General features: G+C 38.5%; 6 protein-coding genes and 1 pseudogene across 10 annotated transcripts; 4 read left to right on the top strand and 3 right to left on the bottom strand.

Annotated features, from left to right (window-relative positions):
• Positions 1–440: 440 nt before the first annotated feature.
• LOC104760388 (uncharacterized) lies at positions 441–3,368 on the top strand. Of its 2 annotated transcripts, XR_015594759.1 has the most exons (3): positions 441–1,411; positions 1,904–2,493; positions 2,590–3,368. XR_015594759.1 is itself a non-coding variant. In XM_010483311.3 (2 exons), the coding sequence occupies exons 1-2, from the start codon at positions 569–571 to the stop codon at positions 2,321–2,323; spliced, it is 1,263 nt and encodes a 420-aa protein (XP_010481613.1). In that variant the 5' UTR covers positions 441–568; the 3' UTR covers positions 2,324–3,368. The 2 variants fall into 2 exon arrangements, 1 of the variants encoding a protein (XP_010481613.1); XM_010483311.3 differs by having other exon boundaries at positions 1,904–3,368.
• Positions 2,627–4,357, bottom strand: LOC104760365 (late embryogenesis abundant protein 3-like). Its single transcript, XM_010483281.3, has 2 exons — positions 3,894–4,357; positions 2,627–3,753 (listed from the first exon to the last, which is right to left on the bottom strand). The coding sequence occupies exons 1-2, from the start codon at positions 4,281–4,283 to the stop codon at positions 3,595–3,597; spliced, it is 549 nt and encodes a 182-aa protein (XP_010481583.1). The 5' UTR covers positions 4,284–4,357; the 3' UTR covers positions 2,627–3,594.
• On the top strand, positions 2,658–3,368 carry LOC104760379 (photosystem I reaction center subunit II-2, chloroplastic). The gene has a single exon (XM_010483300.3). The coding sequence runs from the start codon at positions 2,658–2,660 to the stop codon at positions 3,279–3,281; it is 624 nt and encodes a 207-aa protein (XP_010481602.3). The 3' UTR covers positions 3,282–3,368.
• A 191-nt stretch (positions 4,358–4,548) lies between the features above and the next one.
• LOC104760357 (uncharacterized) lies at positions 4,549–7,087 on the bottom strand. The gene is made up of 10 exons (XM_010483270.3): positions 6,785–7,087; positions 6,450–6,614; positions 6,117–6,297; positions 5,932–5,988; positions 5,782–5,852; positions 5,592–5,670; positions 5,450–5,509; positions 5,242–5,345; positions 5,105–5,165; positions 4,549–5,031 (listed from the first exon to the last, which is right to left on the bottom strand). The coding sequence occupies exons 1-10, from the start codon at positions 6,916–6,918 to the stop codon at positions 4,663–4,665; spliced, it is 1,281 nt and encodes a 426-aa protein (XP_010481572.1). The 5' UTR covers positions 6,919–7,087; the 3' UTR covers positions 4,549–4,662.
• Positions 7,088–10,232: 3,145 nt separating this feature from the next.
• On the top strand, positions 10,233–12,777 carry LOC104760334 (pentatricopeptide repeat-containing protein At1g03100, mitochondrial pseudogene; annotated as a pseudogene). Its single transcript, XR_015588095.1, has one exon. The product of XR_015588095.1 is annotated as a pentatricopeptide repeat-containing protein At1g03100, mitochondrial pseudogene (transcript).
• Positions 12,704–17,366, bottom strand: LOC104760344 (methylcrotonoyl-CoA carboxylase subunit alpha, mitochondrial-like). Of its 3 annotated transcripts, none has more exons than XM_087497451.1 (16): positions 16,789–17,366; positions 16,518–16,639; positions 16,275–16,422; positions 16,033–16,170; positions 15,648–15,743; positions 15,503–15,562; positions 15,101–15,193; positions 14,907–15,018; positions 14,638–14,742; positions 14,405–14,541; positions 13,988–14,222; positions 13,742–13,902; positions 13,494–13,607; positions 13,133–13,378; positions 12,934–13,030; positions 12,704–12,836 (listed from the first exon to the last, which is right to left on the bottom strand). In XM_087497451.1, exons 1-16 carry the CDS (start codon positions 17,140–17,142, stop codon positions 12,832–12,834), a joined length of 2,223 nt encoding a protein of 740 aa, XP_087353577.1. In that variant the 5' UTR covers positions 17,143–17,366; the 3' UTR covers positions 12,704–12,831. The 3 variants fall into 3 exon arrangements, with proteins under 3 accessions (XP_087353577.1, XP_087353581.1, XP_010481551.2); XM_087497455.1 differs by having other exon boundaries at positions 16,778–17,247; XM_010483249.3 differs by lacking the exon at positions 12,704–12,836 and having other exon boundaries at positions 12,929–13,030; positions 16,789–17,228.
• Positions 17,367–18,772: 1,406 nt separating this feature from the next.
• Positions 18,773–25,424, top strand: LOC104760325 (protein NETWORKED 1D-like). The gene is made up of 4 exons (XM_087507668.1): positions 18,773–19,141; positions 19,685–19,897; positions 20,057–24,219; positions 24,384–25,424. The coding sequence occupies exons 2-4, from the start codon at positions 19,798–19,800 to the stop codon at positions 25,326–25,328; spliced, it is 5,208 nt and encodes a 1,735-aa protein (XP_087363794.1). The 5' UTR covers positions 18,773–19,141; positions 19,685–19,797; the 3' UTR covers positions 25,329–25,424.
• Positions 25,425–25,504: the final 80 nt, after the last annotated feature.

The raw sequence follows: 25,504 nt of genomic DNA, 5'->3' as shown, positions 1-25,504 counted from the left end.
ATTAGAAACTAACCATTAAATCATAAACACTAACCCTACCCCTTAAAATTATACCTTAAATTTAAAATTGTCAGCCCAAAACCTAACAAAATAAATTCTACATCCTTAAAAACAATTATTGTGTTTGTAGTATTTGTGGAAAATTAAACTTATGTGATTTTTTTGAAAAAAATAATTAAAACATTTGTGTTTGTGTTTGTTTTTATTTCCATACACAATTTCACAAAAAAAAAATTAAAGCCCATAAACAAAAAAAAATATCAGCCCAGTAACAAATTTGTTTTGTTTTTATTTACATACATAATTTCACTCAAAAAAAAAAAAAAAGCCCATAAACAAAACAAAGGCCCAGTAACAAATTTGTTTTGTTTTAATTTACATATACAATTTCACACAAAAAAAAAATTAAAACCCATCAACAAAACAAAATGTCAGGCCCAGTAACAAATTTGTCTCTCTAATATAACATAAATCTGTATTAGAGCAAAATTCATTACCTCCCGTCGTCGGCGACCATCTTAGATAGAATCAAATCCTCTCGGCGGCGATTTAAGAAGAAACCTTTGTGATGGATCTGCTCAGGGAAGAGATTGAGAAGAAACGTAAGAAGCTAAATGAGGAATCTGGTGGCAAGAAGTTCTTCAAACGATCTGAGATCGAGCAGAAGAAAATCCAGAAGCTTCGAGAGGAAGAACGACGCGAGAACGAGATTAAAGCGCAGCGAAGAGCCGCCGGTGGAGATGGTAAACTATCCGGTGCTTCATCTGCTCCTGGTTATTCTAACGCTACTGCGTCTGCGTCTTCCTTATCAGACGCTGCTGCTGCTAACGCCGATTCCAAATCCCTAACCAACGAGCGAAACATCGAAAACCTAAATCTCCCGAGACAGGAAGTGATTCGTCGTTTGAGATTCCTTAAGCAGCCGATGACTCTCTTCGGAGAAGATGATCAAGCGCGGCTCGATCGACTCAACTACGTGTTGAAGGAAGGATTGTTCGAGGTTGATAGCGATATGAACGAAGGGCAGACGAATGATTTCTTGCGTGACATCGCAGAGCTTAAGAAGAGGCAGAAGAGTGGTATCATGGGAGGTAGGAAGAGGAAGAGTAGAGATGAGAGAGGTAGAGACCAAGGTGACAGAGGTGAAACGAGGGAAGATGATCTTAGTGGTGGTGAATCGAGTGATGTTGATGCTGATAAGGATATGGAGCGTTTGAAAGCTAACTTTGAGGATTTGTGCGATGAGGATAAGATCCTTGTGTTTTACAAGAAGCTGTTGATTGAATGGAAACAGGAGCTTGATGCCATGGAGAACACTGAGAGGAGAACTGCTACAGGGAAAAAGATGGTAGCCACTTTTAAGCAGTGTGCTAGGTATCTTACTCCTCTCTTCAACTTATGCAGGAAGAAGGTAAAGATTCTTGCTTTGCTTTTTTCCCATTGTTGTTTACGTGTTAATCATTTTGCTGTCTAAACTGGTAAGGAAATTGTTAGGGAAGTTCTCTCTGTTTAGAAGTCAACTATCTCAGTTATAAACTTACAGAACTATCTTGATCAAACTTAGTATTGGTAAGAAGATAAATGCACGACGACTTGGTTCCATTAGTTTGGGTACTTTTTATTTCAGATGTTATGACAAGAAGGAGTTTCCAATATTCTATTGCTAGGTAGACATTTAGAACATAGAATAGCAAGTAGGAATCTGTTTCTTTAGTAACTCTATATGCACCTTGAATTGGCCATTGAGGCATCTGTTATCTTCATTTAGGTGAAGAGAAATAGGCTTGAATGTTGGGTGCAAAATATGTTTCTCTCTTTCTGTCTTATAATGTTGATAATATATACTTCTACTTATGAGGTCTCCTGAACTTGATCATGCTAATTATGGTCTTCAAAAATGCAGGGTTTACCAGGTGACATTCGTCAAGCGTTAATGGTGATGGTTAACCACTGCATAAAGCGAGACTATCTCGCTGCAATGGACCACTACATCAAACTAGCTATCGGGAACGCGCCATGGCCCATTGGAGTGACTATGGTTGGTATTCATGAACGTTCAGCACGAGAGAAGATTTTCACCAACAGTGTTGCACACATCATGAATGATGAAACCACTCGCAAGTATCTTCAGTCAGTTAAAAGACTGATGACTTTCTGTCAAAGACGTTACCCAACGATGCCTTCTAAAGCCGTTGAGTTCAATAGCTTAGCCAACGGAAGCGACTTACAATCCTTACTCGCCGAAGAGAGATTCTTTGGTGGTGATCGTGAACGAGTCTCGGAGGAGAGACTCCGGCTTATGCCTTCTCAGAGCGAAAGCTAGTCTCAGAGTGTTTTCTGCTTTGTTGTGTTTTGTTTTGTCAAAACATTGACTCTGTATTATCTCGTCGTCTATTGTATTAAGTTAAAACGTTGACCTGATTCTAGTCTTGCGTGGCATGTAGGAAACATATCAAAACTTACATAACGACATCGGTTAAAGATCTAGGAAGGGTAAGAGGAGAGTCGAATCTTGGAACCTTATTGGTCCAAATGATATGATCACCTTATCCAAAAATGTTCGATTCTCATCAACTCTCTCGTTGTCAGATTCTATTAAGCCATTTCTTCTCGATTCATTAACTTCACAAAGGAAGAGAACGGAAAAGAAAGATATTATGGCAACTCAAGCCGCCGGAATCTTCAGCCCCACCATAACAACCACTGCTTCCGTCGTCAAGAAACTCCACCTCTTCTCAACAAGCCACCGTCCCAAGTCTCTCTCTTTCACCAAAACCGCCATACGCGCCGAGAAAACAGATTCCTCCTCTGCTGCCCCGGCCGCTGCGGTGAAAGAAGAAGCTCCGGTTGGATTCACACCCCCGCAGCTAGATCCAAACACACCATCACCAATCTTCGCCGGAAGCACAGGAGGTCTCCTACGTAAAGCACAAGTAGAAGAATTCTACGTCATCACATGGACCTCACCGAAAGAACAAATCTTTGAGATGCCAACAGGGGGAGCTGCGATAATGAGAGAAGGACCAAATCTGTTGAAACTAGCGAGAAAAGAACAGTGTTTAGCTTTAGGTACGAGGTTGAGGTCAAAGTACAAGATCAAGTACCAGTTTTACAGAGTGTTCCCTAACGGAGAGGTTCAGTATCTTCACCCGAAAGATGGAGTTTATCCAGAGAAAGCGAATCCAGGAAGAGAAGGTGTTGGACAAAACATGAGATCCATCGGTAAAAATGTTAGTCCCATTGAGGTTAAATTCACTGGGAAACAATCTTATGACTTGTAAGATTTTTATTCGCATTTTTACACAATGCTATACTAAAAAGAAATACCTATCGAGTGATACCATATCATCGTAGGTGAACTTCTCTAATCATTAAAGATCCGTTACAGTTGGGACAACAACCACTAATCATCGGGTTTACAAATGGTCCGTCAAAGATCACCAAGTACAATTCTTGCAACCAAGAGTAGAGAGTTTCTATAAGCATTATAAATGAGCCACTTGATAGATAAAAAAATCTCTTTTATTCCTTCATGTACAACTTCGTAGTCTTTCATTAGTGACCCAAGAGATTACCAAAGGAAGCGAAACTGAGTTAGAGGTGTTGATTAAGCCTTGCCCCAGCCGACATGGAATCTGCCACACCACCAGGAGTTGTCTTCATCTCTGAACTGCTTCTAAGTTCCGCTCCAACCACCGCGTCAGCATCTTCACTTGTCACCACCTTGTCTCCTGGAAGCCTCTCCGCCGCATCCTACACAACCAAACAATTCGAATGCACCAATTTACACTTTACAATGAAATCCAACAATTTCTCCCCTATAAGTCATGTTTTTATATATGAAATAGAGTAAAACTTCAAAAATGTAATATTAAAATGTGATCATTAATTACTGTGAGAATGTCTTCTATCGTCACTTTGTCTTCCTCCGACACCGTCTGTTCGTTAGCAGCAGCAGCCGCCTGAGCCGCTGCGGCAAGACCACCGGGCCGAGTCTTAAACTCACCTGAGGCTCTAGTTTCAGCCGCTTGTATCGCAGCTGCGTCTTTACGGTCGACAGGTTTATCTCCAAGCGACAAAGCCGTAGCCTCCAAAGCCTCCCCAATCGTAACCGTGTCTACGGATCGCATCTTCGCAACCGTTGGATCGGGTTGAGGGAAACCAACGCCTTGCTTTCTCGCCACGTCATCGCCGGAGACGTTGAAAACGTCGCCGTATTGATCATGTGGCCGTGTGTTTTCCTCATCTCTTGGCCTTTGAGGAGAATGCTGATGCTGTGCCATTGCTTTGTTTGTTATTGTGTTTTTTTCAATTCGAGGCTTCCTCTTCGGATCTTCAGTTTCGTTCTTGGATCTTGAAAGTAAAACGAATCATATATTTAGTTAGATGTCTACTTAACACGTGGATGTTAACTTCACACTTGTCTTGCCGCATGTCGATGACATGGATCGACCTTTTTGGATTTTAAAGTAATACTTGGTGATATATGGATTTGATTTCGTGGTACATATGGTGATAAGCTGTTTATAACTGTAAAACAAATAAAAGTAAATAACAGTTTTGTATTGGTAACATAGAAATTATAACGGTTACATAATGATCAAAAGATACATTGAGAGAGTCAGAAAGACAGAAAGAAAAAACAAATTTGGCAAAATGCAATTATTGTGTGGTTTTCTTATCGTTTCTGGTTCTTTTTCTGAACTCTCTCTTCTCGTCAGAGTATTGCTTCTTCATCAAAAGGCTGGACATTGCTGCTCTCACAGCTTCTGCCGCAGCACTCATTACACTCTCTTCTATTGGAACTTTACCTTGCAATTGCTCCAACAGTTTGGTCCCTCCTGGAATATGCTCGTCTCCAAGGATTGAAGATGATTCGGTCTCAATGCACGAGATGACCTGAACCCTTGAAAAACCAGGATGGTTTGAACCAGGCAGGTTTGAGGCTCCTGATACCATCCATAGTAATCTTGTAGCCGCACTTACAGAGATACTTGTGGGGATGAAACTTTCCCCAGGTATATTAATCACCTAAGAGATCATTTACCCGGTTAAATTTTATAGTTTTTGCTGATTTTACAGGATTTGCTAACAAGAGTGATACCTTTGTGACAGAGAGAGAATGTGCTGCCATATCACAGCTTAACAAAAAAATTCCTTGAAAACTGCATTTGATATTAAAAAGGGCAATCAAACATCTGATTTAAAAGAAACGTATGTGGGCTAAAGTATTAGACTTGCCTTTGAACTGTTACTGCTGCAAGAGAAGAATTTGGGATAGTGCATATGTCCGTAACTGTGACTTGGGTTGGCGACTCACTTTCATTGGACTCTACATGTCCTGCCTTCAATACGCACAAACAGAAATCGATTATTCTGATGAACATCAAGAAAATAACATAACCAGATAAATAAAGATCAATAAGCGGATGAGGATAGAAATTTATACCACTGTACTAACTTCACATGTGTCAAGAAGAGACCCAGATGTAATATCCCACAGTCGAACCTGAAATTAACAACATTAGAAAGGAGTCAAGCATCACTCACTGGTCGTACGAATTGGAGGGGGAGACTTTAAGATCACTTACAGTTGAATCTCCACTTCCAGACATGAGGTATCCCTGAGTAACCTCTGGAGTGCTGACAAATGCTGTGCAGGTGATGAACCTTTCGAGAATTGAAGACAATGTTTAAAGTAGTAGTTCAGTAATCAGTCGTGGTTAGTGGTTACAATCTTTTCTTTCTTAAACAACTATGAAACTATTAATGCTCACTTACTCTGTATGTCCAAGACAAAAACTCTGTATTTCATGTGCCCCTTCTAAAGGCTTCTTGGGGAAAACAGTCACCTGTGATGGAAACCATAATCACTATAAGACCAATCCGAGCAAAAAAAAGGCGTGAGGTTGTGCATTAGACTAGGTTTACCCTTATCTTAAAGTCCCGGTCTGCACTAAGAATATATTGACCATTCGGGGAAAACTCCTACAAACAAGAACAAGAACAGATGAGAATGAGTGACATAGTCGGTTAAAACTTGAGCTCTTTCCTAATGCAACAAGAGCCGAGAGAGACCATAGAAGAAAGCGTGTTTATAGAAAATTTTATCTTACCAGGCTAGTAATAATACTACAGTAGTGGGAAAGCAGCTGCGCACCCTTCTTACTAGGTGAAACTTTACCCTCTAGGATCCCATCCAACTCGACCACCCATACAACACCAAACTTATCGGCATAACAAACATGTGAATCATCGCTACTTATAGCAACTGCAGTAACTCTCTTCTCAGAACATCTGCCATTGTTATGAGTAAATACGTTTAGGCAACTTAAGCTACATAGATAGAAGTAAAAAGCTTGGAGCTTTGAAAATTCTTGAATTCAGAAAACCTAAAAAAGAAAAAGAATCTCAATTTATCAAAATTCTAAATATTGTTGGTAACTTACATAGTATTTAGGCACCTCCAAGAGTCGGTAGACCAAATCTTAACAAGCTTGTCATCTCCGGCAGACACAAAAAGCTTACCAGTTGCACCATAACGAATAGCTCTAATGGAATCTTTATGAGAAGACCCATCAGATTCATCCACTAAAGTAACAGAACAATTCTCTCTGTCGATAAAAACAATTAAAAGCCATCGGTTAAACTAAACACACTCATGTCAAGTCAAAAACTAAACATTCCTCCTCTCAAGTCAAAAGCAAACTCTATCGTTTCAAAACTAAAAACGTATTTGAAAGAGGCCGTGAGAGAGAGAGAGAGAGAAAGAGAGAGAGCTTACATAAGATCGAATACACGAAGATCTGACCCGACAGCGACAGCGACAGATTTCTGAGATGGATGAACTGAAATCAATGCAGGAGCAACTTCGAGTTTGTTTTGGGTTTCTGCATCTTCTATGTGAGATTCTTCCATTGTTGTTACACTACTTACTCAGAGGAGAAGAAAAAGGTCGGAGTTTTAGGGTTTAAAGCAGCCAGCCACAGTCAAAACCCAATCGATTTTATTTATTGTATTCGGATTGTTTGGATGTTCGTCTAAATCGTTTTCTCCTTTGAGGTAAGAAAATCGAGCCGTGAATGGTACTCGCTTTAGATGCGCGTAAGACTGATTTTCAATTATGATAGTTTTTATTGGGCCGGAAACAAGAAAAACTTTACGGCCCGTTGGACTACTTTAAAGACTCTGGATCATCATATTGTTTGGGTCTTTTTATTAAATTTGTTGTTTCACTCTATGAAGATTAATTACGTCATTTTACTCTTTGTCACACTACTCACTAAGAAGTTTGAATAAGCTTTGTTTAGACTTATGTATAAAAAACCTGAATCTCTGCATCGTATTTTGGATTTATCATATATTGTGTTTATGGCTGCTTATCGTTAAACCAAAAAATGTTACCATAGAATTTATTAATTTAATCCAAAAGTAACCAACCTAAGATTAGTAAAAGCTTTTAAACTTGTTAAATGTGTCAGCTGAGCCTAATGGAAGAAATAAGCAGGGTTGACGGTTTGGTTCACACCAAATCTTAATTTCATTTTCAGCTAGCTAACCAGACAAGATTTCATACCTTCATATTGTGCGTAAATTGTTTATTTTAGTGGTTTATCGGTTGAATAAGGTACAGTATGTGATTGAGATAATCTGGTTTGACATTAGGAGTATCTTTGATTCCAAGGGTTTTTCTAATTGGTTAACTTTTCCAGCTACACCAGAAAATTAAAGTCCCTGCTTACGTTTCTTGGATGTTCAAAAATCAAAACTGATATAAGAGTATATCAACCTAGTCACTTTAATCTCATCCTTCGAAATTTAGAACTTCGTTTAATATTCACCGTCTCTAGAGAAATATATATATATATATATATTTCTCATCATTCATCAGTAGTAGATTGTAGTAGATTCATGAATTAAAATAATTTATTCTTACAGAAATAGGAAAGAAACAAAAATGAGAGAAGAAGAAAAAGAAAATAGTTTACAAAGAATATAACTAATGATCACGGATGATAGCCACCACGTCTTCAGTCACATTCAGGGCTATGGGAGCTTTTTTTCTTGCATCAAATGAATCGTTAGGACCGAGAGGATATACCAATCCTATTTCTCATCGAAAATCTTCATATCATGTCTTGTTTTTAATCAATAAACAAAAAAAAAACAAATAATAAGAAAAAATAAGTAAAACCTAAGCATTAATATAAAAAGGTAAGTAGTGATATTAACCAAATGGCAAAAATAAAAATAATTATTGAGTAGTGTGTATGATTGCGCACCTAAAAGTATAAGTTTTAAAGAAATTTGTTTTTTATATATAATATATATTAGTGGCGAAACGGATTAAAGCACAAGAATAACAAAAAAAGAAGAAGAAAAGAAGGACTTAACGTTGTATAATGCACTAATGCTTATGGTCGGATGACTATGTTCCTTATCCGCCTCTTGCTTTTTTATTTCTTGGGTAACAAATTAAAAAATGCTGTTATGGAACAAATTAAAAGTAAAAATAAAAAACATAAAAAACCTGCTGTGATGAAATGACAATGTTAATAGATATCCATATCCTTACTTTCCTTCATAGATGTAAAACGAACACCCTTCAAGTTCTAACCGAACTCGGGCAGTCAGGAACTCTAACATGTGTATACTCACCAACAACAGCATGGATGTCAAAACTGCCTGAAATTTCTTTAGAATGTAGCAAACTGAGGCTGCTTGGAAGAATAAATTTTGTATTATAATCCTTAGGAACATTGAGTGATTATGCGTCCCATAAAGTTGCCGCTTTATTGACTATATATATATATATATAAGACTCAATGAAACATATAAACCAATCAATTTTTTGTTTAACCCACAAAATCCCAAATGTTTTTCGATAAACAATAATCTGGCAACCAAGTTTTAGTATAAACACACACCAATATAAACCACGTAATCATGTAAGATTGGATATGATCATGTTTATAGCCTTTGATTGGGTTAATTACGATTCTATTTTGTTTACAAAACCCAAAATTTCATGAACAATATGTATACAAATAGAAATTATATACATTTCATAGCTCGAGTTAAAAGATTTCAAGATTCCGTAGCTCGAATTAAAAGAAAAGTAATATGATGTATGCAAATTGTATGGCAGTCATATATATATATATAAACCAAAATCTTACAGAAAATAAATAAAACCACAGCTTTATCAATGTTTAAGCTGCCTCTGTATACTATTAAATGAATGAAATAAGCAACGATTTGGTTATAACATGTAACAGTTGATAGACCGGACATTTATTTATTTATTATCACCCTATGATATGTAACAGTTGATAGACCGGACCATTTATTTATTACTCTACTCTATTTGACAAATTCCTTCGTTTAATTTTAGGTTAAACAGGAACAGCTTTACGGCCCATTGGACTATTTTAAAGATTCTGGATCATCATATTGTTTGGGTCTATTTATTAAAGTTGTTGTTTAACTGTATGAGGATTAAAGTCATTTTATTTTACTCTTCGTCACTAGAACGATAAGTACTATTTTACATACAAGTTTGAATAAGCTTTGTTTAGACTTATGTATTAAAAAACCTGAATCTCTGCATCGTATTTTGGATTATCTTATGTATTGTGTTTATGGCTGCTTATCGTTAAACCAAAAAATGTTACCACAGAATTTAATGAAACCAGCCCAAGATTAGTAAAAGCTTTTTCTTAAATTAAACTTTAGCTGACCCTAATGAATGAAATAAGTAGACGACAAAAAACAAAAATTGAATGAAATAAGCAACGGTTTGGTTCTAACATGTAACGGTTGATAGACCGGACCATTCATTTATTACCACCGTATGATATGGTTAAGAATACCCTATTTGACAAAATTCCTTAAGAATATTTCTTCATTTAATTTTTAGGTTAAGCAAGGTTCTTCTCCCCCCATAGTGATTAGGGTTTAGTGGGTTCTTCCCACCTGTCATCATCAAATGGTTAAAGACCCATCGTTTATCCGTAATTACCAGTCGTCTGGTTAATAAAGTTTTTGTCTTGTTGTTCTAATCTCCCGTTAGTGCTCAATGTTCGCTGGTTCAGTTCACGCACCAGGTGTTCGATGAAATGTCTGAATGAAAACCAGGAGACAGTTTTCATCAAATCTCGTACCAGCCCAGAAGCTTCAATGTTGGTATTCAAGAATTGACGAAGAAAAATAACATCTTTCAGATAAAAGCGATGTTGTCATGGAGGAAAACGAAGCTTCGGGCTGTTTCACTTCACCAGTCTCGTTTGACTTCTTTGTTTCGTGGAGTTCTTCTCCTCGACGCCATTGAAGTTACAGGTACTCAATCTCGAGCTTCTTTACAACATGGTTTGGCGGGTAAAACTGTTCTGTATAACGCCAGGAACCCCATTGTGTTATCTACACTTCGTACTGGTACCACGTTCCATGTACGGTCTATCAAAATAACAGAAGCATTTTCAACAATTTCTGGATCTATATTGCTTCAAGCCAGGGATCCTGCTAAACTTAATGAAGAAATTCAAATTGCAGTTGATGAACATAGATGTGATGAAGCTTGGAGATTGTTTGAACAACACATGCAAATGGAAGGGTTTCCGCGAAAATCTGTTGTCAACAATGTTTTGGTTTGTTTTGCTGAGAGTCTTGATTCCAATTGGCTACAAAAGGGTTACACTTTAGTGGAACAAGCCTACGAGGAGAGTAAACAGAATTTGCTGGAGAAGGAACCTCTGTTATATCTCTCCTTGGCTCTCGCCAAGTCTGGCATGGCTGTTCCTGCATCAACGATCTTGAGGAAGCTGGTTGAGACAGAAGAGTATCCTCATGTGAGTTCCTGGTCTGCGGTGTTAGCACATATGTCTCTTGCGGGTTCAGGAAGTTATCTTTCTGCGGAGTTGGTTCTTGAGATTGGTTACTTGTTTCACAATAACAGAGTTGATCCACGAAAGAAGAGCAACGCATCTTTGCTTGCAATGAAGCCTAATACTCAGGCATTGAACATTGCTTTGGCGGGTTGTTTGTTGTTTGGGACAACACGAAAAGCTGAACAGCTTCTTGATATGATACCAAAGATTGGTGTTAAAGCTGATGCAAACCTGTTCGTAATAATGGCTCATATATACGAAAGAAATGGGCGGCGTGAGGAACTGAGGAAACTTCAAAGGCATATAGATGAAGCTTGTAACTTAAATGATTATCAGTTTTGGCAATTTTATAACTGTTTGCTTATGTGTCACCTGAAATTCGGGGATCTTGAATCTGCTTCGAAAATGGTTCTGGAAATGCTAAGAAGAGGAAAGGTAGCAAGGAACTCACTTGGAGCCGCCATTCTTGAATTTGATACTGCAGATGATGATAGATTGGATCTCAAAAAAGTATCTGGAAAAGGATCAGAGGCTAATAATGAACACGATATTCCCGAAATTAAAGTGGTTTCTATTCACAGTATGATTCCTTATGATGAGTTCTCTAGAGACAGGAAGTTTCTGAAACTTGAAGCTGAGGCTAAGGATGTTCTTGGTTCATTGTTGGCTAAGTTGCATGTACAGGTCAAATTGATTACCTCCAAACGCGGTGTTCTGCAGCCGACGGAAGAGATTTATGTGAAATTGGCAAAGGCATTCCTGGAAAGTGGAAAGATGAAAGAGTTAGCAGAGTTTCTGTTAAAGGCAGAACATGAAGACTCCCCTGTTTCTAGTGATAACTCGATGCTGGTGAATGTTATCAACGCTTGTATTTCCCTAGGAATGTTGGATCAGGCGCATGATCTACTCGATGAGATGCGTATGGCTGGGGTAAGAACCGGTTCTTCGGTTTATTCTTTGCTCCTCAAAGCGTACTGCAAAACAAACCGAACTAGAGAAGTGACATCACTCCTTAGAGATGCTCAAAAGGCAGGGATTCAATTAGACTCAAGTTGTTATGAAGCTTTAATCCAGTCTCAAGTGATTCAGAACGATACTCATGGAGCTCTCAATGTGTTCAAGGAAATGAAAGAGGCGAAGATACCGAGAGGCGGTAATCAACAGTTTGAGAAGCTCTTAAAGGGATGTGAAGGAAACGCAGAGGCGGGACTTATGTCCAAACTCTTGAGAGAAATCAGAGAAGGGCAGAGTTTGGATGCAGGTGTTCATGATTGGAACAATGTGATCCATTTCTTTAGCAAGAAAGGTTTGATGCAAGATGCAGAGAAGGCGTTAACGAGGATGCGAAGTCTTGGGCATTCGCCAAATGCTCAAACTTTTCATTCTATGGTCACAGGATATGCAGCCATAGGGAGTAAATACACAGAGGTCACTGAGCTATGGGGAGAAATGAAGTCCATAGCCGCAGCTACTTCATTGATGAGGTTTGATCAAGAGTTGCTCGATGCGGTGCTCTACACGTTTGTTAGAGGCGGATTTTTCTGGCGGGCTAATGAAGTTGTGGAGATGATGGAGAAAAGGAATATGTTTGTTGATAAGTACAAGTATCGGATGCTCTTCTTGAAGTATCACAAGACTGCTTATAAAGGCAAAGCTCCAAAAGTTCAGAGTGAGTCTCAGCTCAAGAAGAGAGAAGCTGGTTTAGTATTCAAGAAATGGCTCGGGTTATCTTGATTATGAATGTAAACACCATTTTGTATTTTTATAACTTACCTTCATCTAGAGCTGCAAAGATCTATACAGAGGCAGCTTAAACATTGATAAAGCTTTGGATTTATTTATCTTTTGTAAGATTTTGGTTTATATACATACACACCCAAACGCTTATTAATTCAGGTTTCCAGTAAGCCAGTGGAAGAGTTTCATCAATCGCACATCATGTTATTTATCCTGCAAAGATTGTGAAACTGGTGGAGTTGGTTGAAATTCCCAAAGGATGATATGAATGTGTAAAGGAGAAAAAAGTTAGTACTAAGTTACAGCTAACCTTTGATCCTGAATAGAGCACTACCATCTGAAACCTGTTGGCCTGCTTTAACTTTGAGGCCCTGTATGCTTCCAGAGGATGGGGCTTTCACAACGTGCTGAACCACCAAGGAGTACAAGAATAAAACGATAATTACTTTACTGTTTCTTATATATATGGTATATGGTTGCAGGGTATATGAAGAGGTTTGTATACTAACCTCCATCTTCATTGCCTCCAGAACTAATACAGGTTGACCTTGATCTACTTTAGCTTCGTTTTCGACAAGGACCTTGACTACTAATCCGGCCATGGGGGCCACAATGGTCCCTGGAGGGTGTGATGATGTTTCGGAGCTAGTTCTGTGTTGAACACCTTCTTCATCTTCAGAGAATTTGATTCCTACCTTCTGCTTGAATTGATGGTGTTCTGAACCATGCCATATATGGATGTGTTTATAACCCTCCTAGTACCAGAACACATCATAAGCAGCAATTACGAGAGAGACGGAAAGGGCATGAGATAAAGCTGTTACTCTATGAGGAGTTGGTTGAACATGATGCTAATGAATAATTATTTACCTTCAAGTATGTGGCTAGACTAACGTTCATGCTCAATCCGGCAGCTTCAACTCTAAAATCGCACTTTCCTGCTCCAGTTACCAGGAATTCTAAACTTGGAGAATCATTGCCTTCCTGTCTCGTGGAATGTTGTCAAACCATCAGAATCCCAACTATAGATTAGGACTCATAATTTTAATGTATATATAAGACAGCAATGGGGTTCAGCGTTATCTTTTCCAAAAAGAATTTAAAAGTGAGTTAAAAACCTGAATGAGATAGCTTCCATCTGGTTGACATATTACACCGAGTGATATTAGGTTAGAACCAGTTCCGTCGTATTCATTATTCCATTCTAGCTCAATGGTTTGTTTGGCGTCATGATGGACCCTAAAAGGAGGATGAGAATACCATATCGATGGAAGTTTCCCTGTATGAGTTTACACATAATAAATTAAAGCATGCTCGGGAATCATGTAACTGGTGAAGAAGAAACTAGAATCATGTGAACTGACCATGATTACTCTCATTCCAAGCAGAATGCTCGATTGCGGAGACACAAGCAGCCACCAATGCTGCACTATGCTTAACTGCTTTGTATGCCACTTCTGCTGCAGCTGGATTACTTTCATCAGCAAACAGATCACTTCCATGGTGCTCAATAAAATGAGTTTCTACATTTCCTACTGCAAACTCCTTATGACTAGCAAGTTTTTGAAGGAAATTAATGTTTGTAGGTACACCTGCTACCTGCCAACAAAGATACCATTTAATTGCTGAACTATTGTGGTAGCTAAGAAGCGATGCGCAAGATAAAGAGTCTCTTAAAAAAAATGGAACCATAAGGCGTTGACAAATTATAGTTGTGCTGAAGTATAACTTGCCACTGCAGAGAGCACCAAAATATTTTTACGGGGTCTAAGGGAATGTACCTGAAAGTTAGACAAGCAATCCTTCAGTTTCACTAAAGCTTCGCCACGATTACCTCCCCAGACAACAAGCTTTGCAATCATAGGATCATAGTGCATGCTAACAGTGTCTCCTTGCTCAACTCCAGTTTCAACCCGAACTGTAGGCAAATTCCAAGATGAAAGAGTTTAACAAGAGGACAAAAACATGGTCAGGTATTGAAAAAAATATTTGTATACACAATTTTGTACTTCACCTGATGGTGAGACTGCAACAGGGCGATAATGATTGAGGACCCCAGTTGCAGGAAGAAATCCTTTTGGAACATTTTCAGCATATATCCTCGCCTCAAAGGCATGACCTGCCAAGAGAATACATATGCGGATCAAAATAAAGAACTAATAGATATACTTTCATGAAACTGTTGTGCAGATTTTTTTACGCCAGAAGTAGTATCTTGAACAATCATTGATTCAATACCAAAAAGAAATATGTTCCATTTATTTCAAGGATGAAGAGCGATACCTGACATTGGCATCTCGGATTGGCTTATGGGGAGAGGTTCCCCATTGGCAACCCGAATTTGCCATTCCACAAGATCTTGACCAACAATCATCTCAGTTACAGGATGTTCAACCTAAGAAGGATCATCAGTGTTCCTTTGGATAGCCAAATGTTTATTGAACTAAATTTAATGAACATACAGATTAAAGAAGCACCTGTAGACGGGTGTTCATTTCCATAAAATAAAATTGATCAGACTCTGTGTCAACTATAAACTCCACCGTCCCAGCATTGTAATATCCAACTGCCTTTAAATATCAGAAGGTAACAGAATATAAGCGCTTCTTATGGAAGTTGAAGTGAAAGATAGCCTAGCAAGAAGAGGTTTCAAAAGACTACACATCAAATGAACTCAAATTAAAAAATGATAAACTTCAATCAAAAAGACTCACGATCAAATATTAGTAATGCACAACATCAAATAAAAAAACATGGGCCATACAGTCTACTATGAATGAATACGATATACAGAACACGGTAATGAAACATCTTTTACTTAGATTTCTTGCTAAAAACAATTAAATATGTAAAGATGAAAGCAGGATTTAAAGGAATACCCGTGCAGCAGAGACCGCAGCTTGGCCTAAGTTTGCGCGGAAGTTTTCAGATATATTAGGCTGCACCAGCAGAGTGACAATCAGACCCACATCAATTTATGCTAGAAAAGATATAAATATAATAGGAAATAAATACAGTCATTACCGCAGGAGCTTCTTCGATAATCTTTTGGTGTCTTCTTTGTACACTGCAATCCCTTTCGTATAGATGAAGAACATTTCCATGTTTGTCACCAAATATCTAAAAGCAGTGGCAACACGGAATGAAACTTAATTAAGTTGCTATGAAGAGAGAAAGAGCCAGAAACAGATACTCAATGAGTACGTATAAGCCAGGAAAATATAACTTGATCCATATAACTTAAACAGGACAAGGCAGTAGGCAGTAGACATATAAGTTAGTTTTAAGCCAAAGTTATAATATATGTCTTCCTTCTATACACAATAAATGGGTTTCAATGCGCCATAAAAGAAAGATATAATAACAATTATTGATATTTTGCCTGGATATCATGGCAATGAGCAACTACCTGGACTTCTATATGCCTTGGTCGAGTAATGTATTTCTCAAGAAGAATAGTGTTAACGCCAAAAGAAGCAGCAGCTTCACGTTGAGCCCCTAAAAACGAGTCAGCAAAATCCTTCTCACTTTGCACTATCCTCATTCCCTAAAAACAAAAGCGTTACTTAAACTTCAAAACCAAAAATGTTAAAAGGGTATGAAACTTATTGGCCAATATTCTGTATTTCCGCCGCTTAAATCATAACATACCTTGCCCCCACCTCCATGTGTTGGCTTAATTATAATAGGGTATCCAATCTTTTCAGCTTCTGACTTCATATGATCAATATCTTGCTCATGGCCATGATATCCAGGCACGAGAGGAACTCCGGCAGCCCCCATTATCCTCTTGGATGCACTGAATAAACACCCATGAGGGACACGTCGTCACAAGTTATTCGAAGACAAAAAAGAAAGAAACATGGAGTAATAATAGGAAGGCTGTAATGGTACCTTTTATCACCCATGTCTCTAATTGCAGATGCTGGAGGTCCAATAAATGTTAAACCTGAGTCTTCACAGAGTTGAGAAAAGTCCGAACTTTCTGATAAGAACCCATATCCAGGGTGTATCGCCTAGTTAGAATTCAAAGACGACATCAGAACTATACAAGAAAACGATTAACCTATTAACCTTTCAACTTCAAGTTCCAATTTCAAGAAATTTGGCTCTCCTATCCAACTAAAATCTTTGGAACTAAACAATAGACTAACCAAAATCACACCTGCGCACCAGTCCGGGCCGCTGCGTCCATGATAGCCGCACCACTGAGGTAGCTGAGCCGAGCCGAGGGCGGGCCAATCCGTACCGCTTCGTCGGCAGACTTCACATGGAGAGAATCTCTATCAGCGTCACTGTAAACAGCAACGGTCTGAATCCCTAAACGCTTCGCCGTTCTCATGATCCGGCAAGCAATCTCGCCTCTGTTCGCCACCAGAATCTTCTCGATACACCGCTCCTTAGGCTTAATCGAAGCTCCTCCTCCAAAAGATGCGGAGCCGGATGTATGTCTCACGAGCATAGAGTAACTTTTCCGGCGAACATTACGCCGAAGTGCCCACACCGTCATCATCGACATTAATCTCGATTTCGAAACTCTTCCGAGTGGAACAAAAAAAAAAACACACAAGTGTGTGAGTGTGACTCAGCAATTACACGTTGGTTGTGTCGTGTGTTTTGTAGTGCGAAGATAAAAAAACGAAATAGTGAGGGGCTTTTAGTCATTTTGATAAAAACTAATCAACGATGAATAGTGACGTGGCACACTTTATCATGGTTGGTCGTCTAAATGGATATGCGTCTGATGTGCCGCTTGCGTTGCGTCTCTACCCTATCGCTACAGAGTCATGGGCTTACAGGCTTTCATATTTTCTAATGGGCTTATTGTTCGCGAAGCATAGGCATAAGGCTTTTGTTTCAATTATGAGCTTACAGGCTTCGATTTTTTTATTGTTTTTGGGCATTCTGAAATATTATTAATTTTGAATTGTCGATATATATAGCATTGATGTTGTGTGTTTTTAAATTTCACTTCAGAGTTTAATGTAGGATCAACTTTGATAATGTGAAACGCGTATGGAGGGATAATTAAAAACGATTTCTGAACAAATAAATACTATAATGTACTACTACTAACCTTTGGGGGAGCTGGAACAATTAAAGTGTGTTGTAGTTAGGTAGGTGGCCGTTGAGTGTTGACTCATCTAATTCATTTATATTTTTGTTTTGCAGACTTCCTCTATACATTCTAGACCGACAATAACATTAAGAAAATAAACACACACACTTCTTTTTAAAAAAATTTCAATATTGGCAACCGAACATATATATATATATGTATATATTCTAATTAACTCGAGGGACACAATTGATTTGAAGTCACGCTGTTGATTTATTAGTTATACAAAATGAATCGTAACTCACTCGAAACGTCATGTAAAGAAACAATGCAATACCAAACACAAAAAAGCATGCATGTCAAGTCATGATTTACATAATTCTTGTAAATTTAAATTAATGTTGACCTTCTCTCGTATTTCAATCTTGTGATAATTTATCAGAAAGCTGAATGAAATGATTCAATCGGGTAACTCAAACTAAACAGTACACATTAATTAACGGTAAGCCAAACATATGTTGTACTTTTGTATATATACTGAATTTTTTACAATAATAAATAAAAAAAGTCATGATGAACAACGTAACTCCGACTCAACAAACTTTAATAGCAACTGTTGTTAGATGACAAAGGGTGACGAAAGTGGACCGAGAGACCTCACCGTCCAAGACATCCTGTCTTTGTCACTTATCTCTTGTCAGCCTCCCCTATCATTATTTCGTACTATTTGAATACTGTATGAAATACTACTATTAATTATATATTCTCAATAACAAATCGATCTTTCAAATAATACTTTGAAAAAAAAAATTGCGTTATTAAAAGAAAATTTAAATACGTTGACCAAAAAATAAGAATAAATTAAATATAGAAAAAAATAACTGCAAAATTGATATAAAATATTACCATTCATTATATTATTTAAAATGGGGAAATGGGAAGTATCAGATTCAGATCGAATCTCTTATTTTTCTCATGGGCATATGACATAAATAAAGAAATCAAATACTACTAAAATCTAAAAATCACACGAGAACGAGATGGTCAAGATTTTTAATAATATACATATGGATAAAAATCATTTATTTTTGGACATGAAAGTCGCATAAGTTTTAATTAATTAACTAAATAAATAGCAGATCCATGGTGGCAGCGAAGGCGATCCCAAGGAGGCAAAGTCACGCAACAGTGCACTAAAAACATTTTTGAGAACTGTATTGGAGGGTAACTTCGTCATTACATATCTTCTCTCTCTCTAAGTCCACCATACCTAAACCAAAAATTCCATTCTTTCACAACGTAAAAAGTAGGAACCAGAGAGCTCTGAAACGCCTGGAGAGAGAGAAAGAGAGAAAGAGATCTAGAGGAAGACGATGAGATGAGAAGAAAAAGAAGTGAAAGCTGAAAAGCTGATCCGAAGATTTCTCTTGTATAAGTATTATTTTTTTGGTTTGGTCCGGTAAGGTTCACAATCTTTGCTTTTCGACCTGATTTTTTTGCAGTACTGTTAGATTGGCTTGGGTTGGGTAGCTAGGATTGATTTACTTCTGATAGCTAATTTCCAGTTTCTGGCTAATTAAGTGCGTTACTGTAATCGCTGATTCCTGTAAGATCATGACGTTTCACTTGCTATCTTCCTCTTCCCCCTGTGATCCTGTGTGTGTGTGATCGTCTTAATTTCCTCAGACGAATTGCTATCCTCGTTTCTAGGGAGCATACAAAATCTTCTTTTATGCTGATTCAAAACAAATTTCATCTGTAACGAATTGCTTGGTGTGTTTCTGAAAACAAGTTATACTTTTGATAACTACCGATTTGATTTGGCCAGTGAATAAATTTTTTTTTTGTTTTTTGCTCTGTCTCGATTTTGGTCTTCATTGACTTGGTAATTCGTTTCTATTGTTTTCTTCTGTATTTGTCTTTTTTATATGACTGATCAATACTTGTTTCATTATTGTGGAAGCTTAACTAACCCTAGTTGCTATTTTTTCTTCTTCTCTAGTTTTAGGAATTTTTACAGAGGACGAAACACCAGTCCTGGTCTACTTGGGCATTGGGAGTGACTTCATACCTGGTTCTGGATTGATTTAATTATCCACTTACTTTGCTGGAAAAATGACTGCTGTTGTGAATGGTAACTCTAAACGCTATTCTTGGTGGTGGGATAGTCACATTAGCCCCAAGAACTCCAAATGGCTTCAGGAGAATCTCACAGGTATATATATATATATATATATGAATTTCTTGTTTTAACGTGCCTTGTTATTTCCCAAGGGAAGAGGATCGTTTTTTTTTTTTAATTATATGATGTACCAACCACAAATTTCTTTGGTCTGCGATTTACTGATCACATGTTTCTATTTTTGTTGTATAGATATGGATAGTAAAGTCAAGCAAATGATTAAGGTTATTGAAGAAGATGCAGACTCCTTTGCTAGGCGAGCAGAAATGTACTACAAAAAGCGGCCTGAACTTATGAAACTGGTTGAGGAGTTTTATAGAGCATATCGTGCATTAGCTGAAAGATACGATCACGCAACCGGTGTTATTCGTCATGCTCAGCAGACTATGGCAGAAGCTTTCCCAAACCAAGATCCCATGATGTTTGGTGAGGAGTCACCTCTTGGCTCTTCCATCGATGAGTTTGATCCACAAACCCCTGAGAATTATCCACCTATCCGAGCTCCTGTTTACCCCGATGATTTACGGAAAGGTGCTTTCGGGAACTCTTTCTCTCATATGAGTACAGTAAAGCGCAATATTGCCTTCATGGAAGAGCCTCAGTCTGTGAGTAACGGTAAAGGTTTGAAATCTGGAAAGGCAAGGAAAGGACTGAATTTCAATGATGTTGATGGAAAAGAAAGAAATGCTAAGGTTCTTTCAGAATCTGAACGCGCTAGCAAAGCTGAGGCTGAAATTGTTGCTTTAAAGGATGCTCTTTCTAAAGTGCAGGCTGAAAAGGAAGCTAGCTTAGCCCAGTTTGATCAGAATTTGGAGAGACTGTCTAATTTGGAGTCTGAGGTATCTCGTGCACAAGAAGACTCTAAGGGGCTTATCGAACGAGCCACAAGAGCCGAATCTGAGTTTGAAACGCTCAGAGAATCCCTCAGAAAAGTAGAGGTTGAAAAGGGGACCACCCTTCTTCAGTATCAGCAATGTCTGCAAAACATAGCTGATTTGGAGCATCGCATTTCTCTAGCGCAGAAGGAGGCTGGAGAAGTAGATGAGCGAGCCACCAGAGTCGAATCTGAAACTTTAGCATTGAAGCATAGCCTTGTTAGATCCGAAACTGAGAAGGAAGCTGCTCTTGTTCAATATCAACAATGCTTGGAAACCATATCTAACCTGGAGGAGAGGTTGCACAAGGCTGAGGAAGATGCAAGATTAACCAATCAGCGGGTTGAAAATGCTGAGGGTGAAGTTGACAGCTTGAAGCGTAATATTTCCAAATTAATTGAAGAAAACGAAGCTTATGAACTCCAGTACCAACAGTGCCTGGACGCAATTGCAGATTTAAAGCTTAAGCTGTTTCATGCTCAAGAAGAAACTCAAAGGCTTAGCCGTGAAATTGAGGATGGAGTTGCTAAGTTAAAATTTGCAGAGGAAAAATGTGTGGTGCTTGAGAGATCAAATCAAAATCTGCATTCTGAGCTGGATGGTTTATTGGAGAAACTGGGGAGTCAAAGTCATGAGCTCACGGAGAAGCAGAAAGAGATGGGAAGATTGTGGACTTCTGTACAAGAAGAACACTTGCGTTTCATGGAAGCTGAGACCGCCTTTCAAACCCTGCAACAATTGCACTCTCAGTCTCAGGAGGAGCTAAGCACTTTGGCATTGGAACTGCAAAACAGGTCTCAAATCCTGAAAGATATGGAGGCCCGTAACCATGGTTTACAGGAGGAAGTCCAGGAAGCCAAAGACGAGAACAAAAGTCTCAGTGAGATCAATCTTTCCTCGGCTGCATCAATTAAAAGTCTGCAGGAAGAGGTCTCAAGGCTAAGGGTGACAATACGGAAACTTGAAGCAGAAGTTGAACTGAGAGTGGACCAGAGAAATGCTTTACAGCAAGAAATATACTGTCTTAAAGAGGAATTAAGTCAGATAGGGACGAAACACCAGTCCATTGTAGAACAGGTGGAGCTGGTTGGTTTACATCCAGAAGGCTTTGGGTCTTCTGTCAAGGAGTTGCAGGAGGAGAACTCAAAGTTAAAAGAAATTAATGAAAAAGAAGATATCGAAAAGACGGCCTTGCTTGAGAAGTTAGAAATGATGGATAAACTTGTTCAGAAAAACTTTCTTCTGGAGAACTCCATTTCAGATTTGAATTCTGAGCTGGAAACAATTAGAGGAAAGGTAAAGACATTGGAGGAAGTTTGTATGTCACTCGCAGAAGAGAAGTCAGGCCTTCATTCTGAGAAGGACATGTTGATTACCCGTCTGCAGAGTGCTACAGAAAACAGCAAGAAACTCTCCGAGGAAAACAGGTTACTGGATAATTCTCTCACTAAGGCCAATGAAGAACTTGAAGAACTCAAGTCAAAATTGAAAAGCCTGGAAGACTCATGCCACCTGCTGAATGACGACAAGTCCAGTTTAACTAGTGAACGAGAAAGCTTACTCTCTGAAATGGATATTATGAGAAAAAGAATTGAAGATCTGGAGAAAGTACAGGCAGATTTAAAAGTGAAAGTTCTGGAATTAGTAACCGAGAGAGAGTTATCCCTTCAGAAAATTGAAGAGTTCGGGGTGTCTTTAGATGGCAAATACCGTGAGTATACTAGTTTTGTGGAGTTCTCCGAGAGTCGGATGAATGGCATGGAATCAAAGATCCGTCACCTTCAAGATGAAAATCAATGCTGGGAGAGAGAATATCAAATGGAGCTGGATCGAGCTCATGATGCTCACATTGAGATTATCGTTCTGCATAAATGTTTGCAGGAGTGGCTTGAGAAGAGTTCCTCTCTGATTGCTGAGAATCAGAATCTTAAAGAGGCTTCTAAACTGTTAGAGAAGCTAGTCTCCGAAATAGAGGAGGAAAATATTGGGAAACAAGTGCAGATTGACTCCTCGATTAACTGCATTAAAATACTGAGAACGGGGATCTACCAGGTATTGATGAAGCTTGAAATAATTCCAGGTATAGATTCCGGTGACGAGAACTCGCGAGACGAGAAACATATGCGTGACATTTTGGAAAGACTTGATGACATGCAAACTATGCTTTTGAAGATTCGGGATGAAAACCAGCACTCTGCCATTGAGAACCTCGTCCTTGTTGAATTTCTTCGGCAACTTAAATCAGAAGCTATAGGTATTGAAACAGAGATGAAAATCCTTGAGGAAGAACTAAAATCTCAGTGTCAGCAGCTCTCGTTTTCGCGGGATGAGACGCAGAAACTGATCTTTACCAACAGAGAATTGAGCACAAAAGTTAATCAAGGAGTCAACAGAGAAGAAGTCTTGAAGTTGGAAATTGAGAGTTTGCACAGGCAATTGTTGCAATTTCGAGATGACTACACAATTTTGCAGGGAGAGAATTACAAGACTCTAGACGAGAAAAGATACTTGAAAAATTCAACATTGCGGTTGGAGGAGGAGAAACATAAACTAGAAGAGGATATCTCTTTGCTTCTTTCTGAAACTATCTATCAAAGCAATCTCATTCTTGTTTTGGAGGATGTCGTTTTGGAAAAACTTGCAGGAGCGGTGAAACTAAACGAGGATCTGGACAGACTCAGTTTTGTTAAGCATAAGCTCGAGGAAGAGGTAATGGAGGTTGGTGATAAGTTAAAATCTGCAGAAATTGAGAATTTGCAGCTTGAAGGTTTGCTAGAGAAATCGGATGCCGAACTTCTCTCTGCTAGATCAGCCAATGATCAGTTGGAACATGAAATTGCTAGTGTGAAGGATCAGTTGGGTCAAAAGGAGAAAGAGCTTTTAGAAGCAATGCTGATGATATCTGTTGTGCAAAACGAAAAATCTGAGTTATCCAAGGCAGTGGAGGGTCTAGAATGTAGATACAAGGACGCTAAAGCGATAGAAGAAGAAAAAGATATACAGGTCTTGAAACTTCGTGGAGATTACGATGAGCAGGTGAAGAAGAATAGTCTTTCCAATGAAGCTAATCTGAAATTGGAAGCTGATTTGATGAATTCACTCATGGAGCTCGAAGAAATCAAAGTGGAGAAGGAAAAGCTAAACCAGGAGCTTTCTACAGAAAGGAATGAGATTGAAAAATGGGAGTCTCAATCTGCAACATTGTTTGGAGATTTGCAGATTTCAGCTGTTCATGAAACATTGCTTAAAGGGTTGAACCATGAGCTGGCTGAAGCCTGTATGAACCTTGAAAGCAGAAGCACGTTAAAAGACATGGAGATTGACCAGCTTAAAGGAAGAGTGAACAACTTAGAGGATGCGAACAAAGAACAGAACGATTTTATGTGCAAATATGCCCAAGCTATCTTCCTGTTGAAGGAAAGCATAGAATCCCTGGAAAAACATGCCATGCCTCACGAATTCGAGAATGAACTAGCCACCGTAAGTTTTCTTAGTACAAATTTGCTTCTAATAATCATATACTTGTTAGGTGGCCTTTATGAAGTTTTAGATAGCTTTACCCTTGGTCTAAGTAATCTTGCTCTGTTAATTTCAACTTTTTCTTGCCGGAAAGTAACCAATCATTTGTGGGTATCTCTTACCAGGACACTGCTTCAACATTGGATAACAACGATAAATTCTTAGAGTTGCAAGAAATGCGTTTGAAAATCAAAGCTATTGAGGAGTCAGTAACCAAAAAGCTTGCAATGGAAGAATTGAAGTCTTCTTCTGCCCGAAGAAGCAGAAGGAGAAGTGGAAACTTACGGAAGCAGAACCACGACATCTATTTCGAGGAAAGCGAGATGATCACAAAAGATATCGTTCTTGATCAGGTTTCTGATTGCTCATCATATGGGATAAGTAAGAGAGACATTTTGAAGGTAGAAGATGAGCACAGTTTAGAGGTAAAGCCACGTAATCCTCAGAAAGGTAAATCGTTGTCTGAAGAGTCATTGGTTGTGGACAAACTAGAGGTCTCTGATAGATTCACGGATCCAAACAAAGAAGCAAACAAGAGGAAAGTTCTCGAGAGACTTGGTTCAGATTTACAGAAGCTCGCAAATCTTCATGTTGCTGTTGAAGATTTAAAAAGCAAAGTGGAGACAGAGGAGAAAGGCGAGAAAGGAAAAGAAAACGAGTATGACACGATCAAGGGACAGATCAATGATGCTGAAGAAGCATTAGAGAAACTTTTAAGCGTCAACAGGAAGCTGGTGACGAAAGTCCAAAACGGATTTGAGAGATCAGATGGAAGTAAATCATCAATGGATCTGGATGAGAATGAGAGTAGCAGAAGGAGGAGGATATCAGAACAGGCGAGAAGAGGATCAGAGAAGATTGGTAGGTTACAGTTGGAGATACAGAGATTACAGTTTCTATTACTGAAATTGGAAGGAGATAGAGAGAATCGAGCTAAAGCAAAGATATCGGATAGCAAAACAAGGATTCTTCTTCGGGATTATATCTACAGTGGAGTGAGAGGTGAGCGACGAAAGAGAATGAAAAACCGGATACTTTGTGGGTGCGTGCAGCCGCCTCCATCTCCGTGATTGTTAGATCTGTTGTTGCAAGTAATCTAAATAATATAATATTCATGTGAATGGAATCGAATTGAAGTTTTATGGAAAGAGAAACACTTCTGCTAATATCTATTTTTGCGTTTTTGTAGAGTTTGAAAGAAATTTGTATGTTGGAAATGGTTAAGAAGTTTGTTCTGCGGCTGCGT

The sequence above is a fragment of the Camelina sativa genome, chromosome 3 (assembly GCF_030686135.1).
Source record: "Camelina sativa cultivar CO46 ecotype springtype chromosome 3, ASM3068613v1".
NCBI classification, from domain to species: Eukaryota; Viridiplantae; Streptophyta; class Magnoliopsida; order Brassicales; family Brassicaceae; genus Camelina; species Camelina sativa.
The sequence above is the reverse complement of the archived record's forward strand: the minus strand, read 5'-3'. Positions and strand labels throughout refer to the sequence as shown.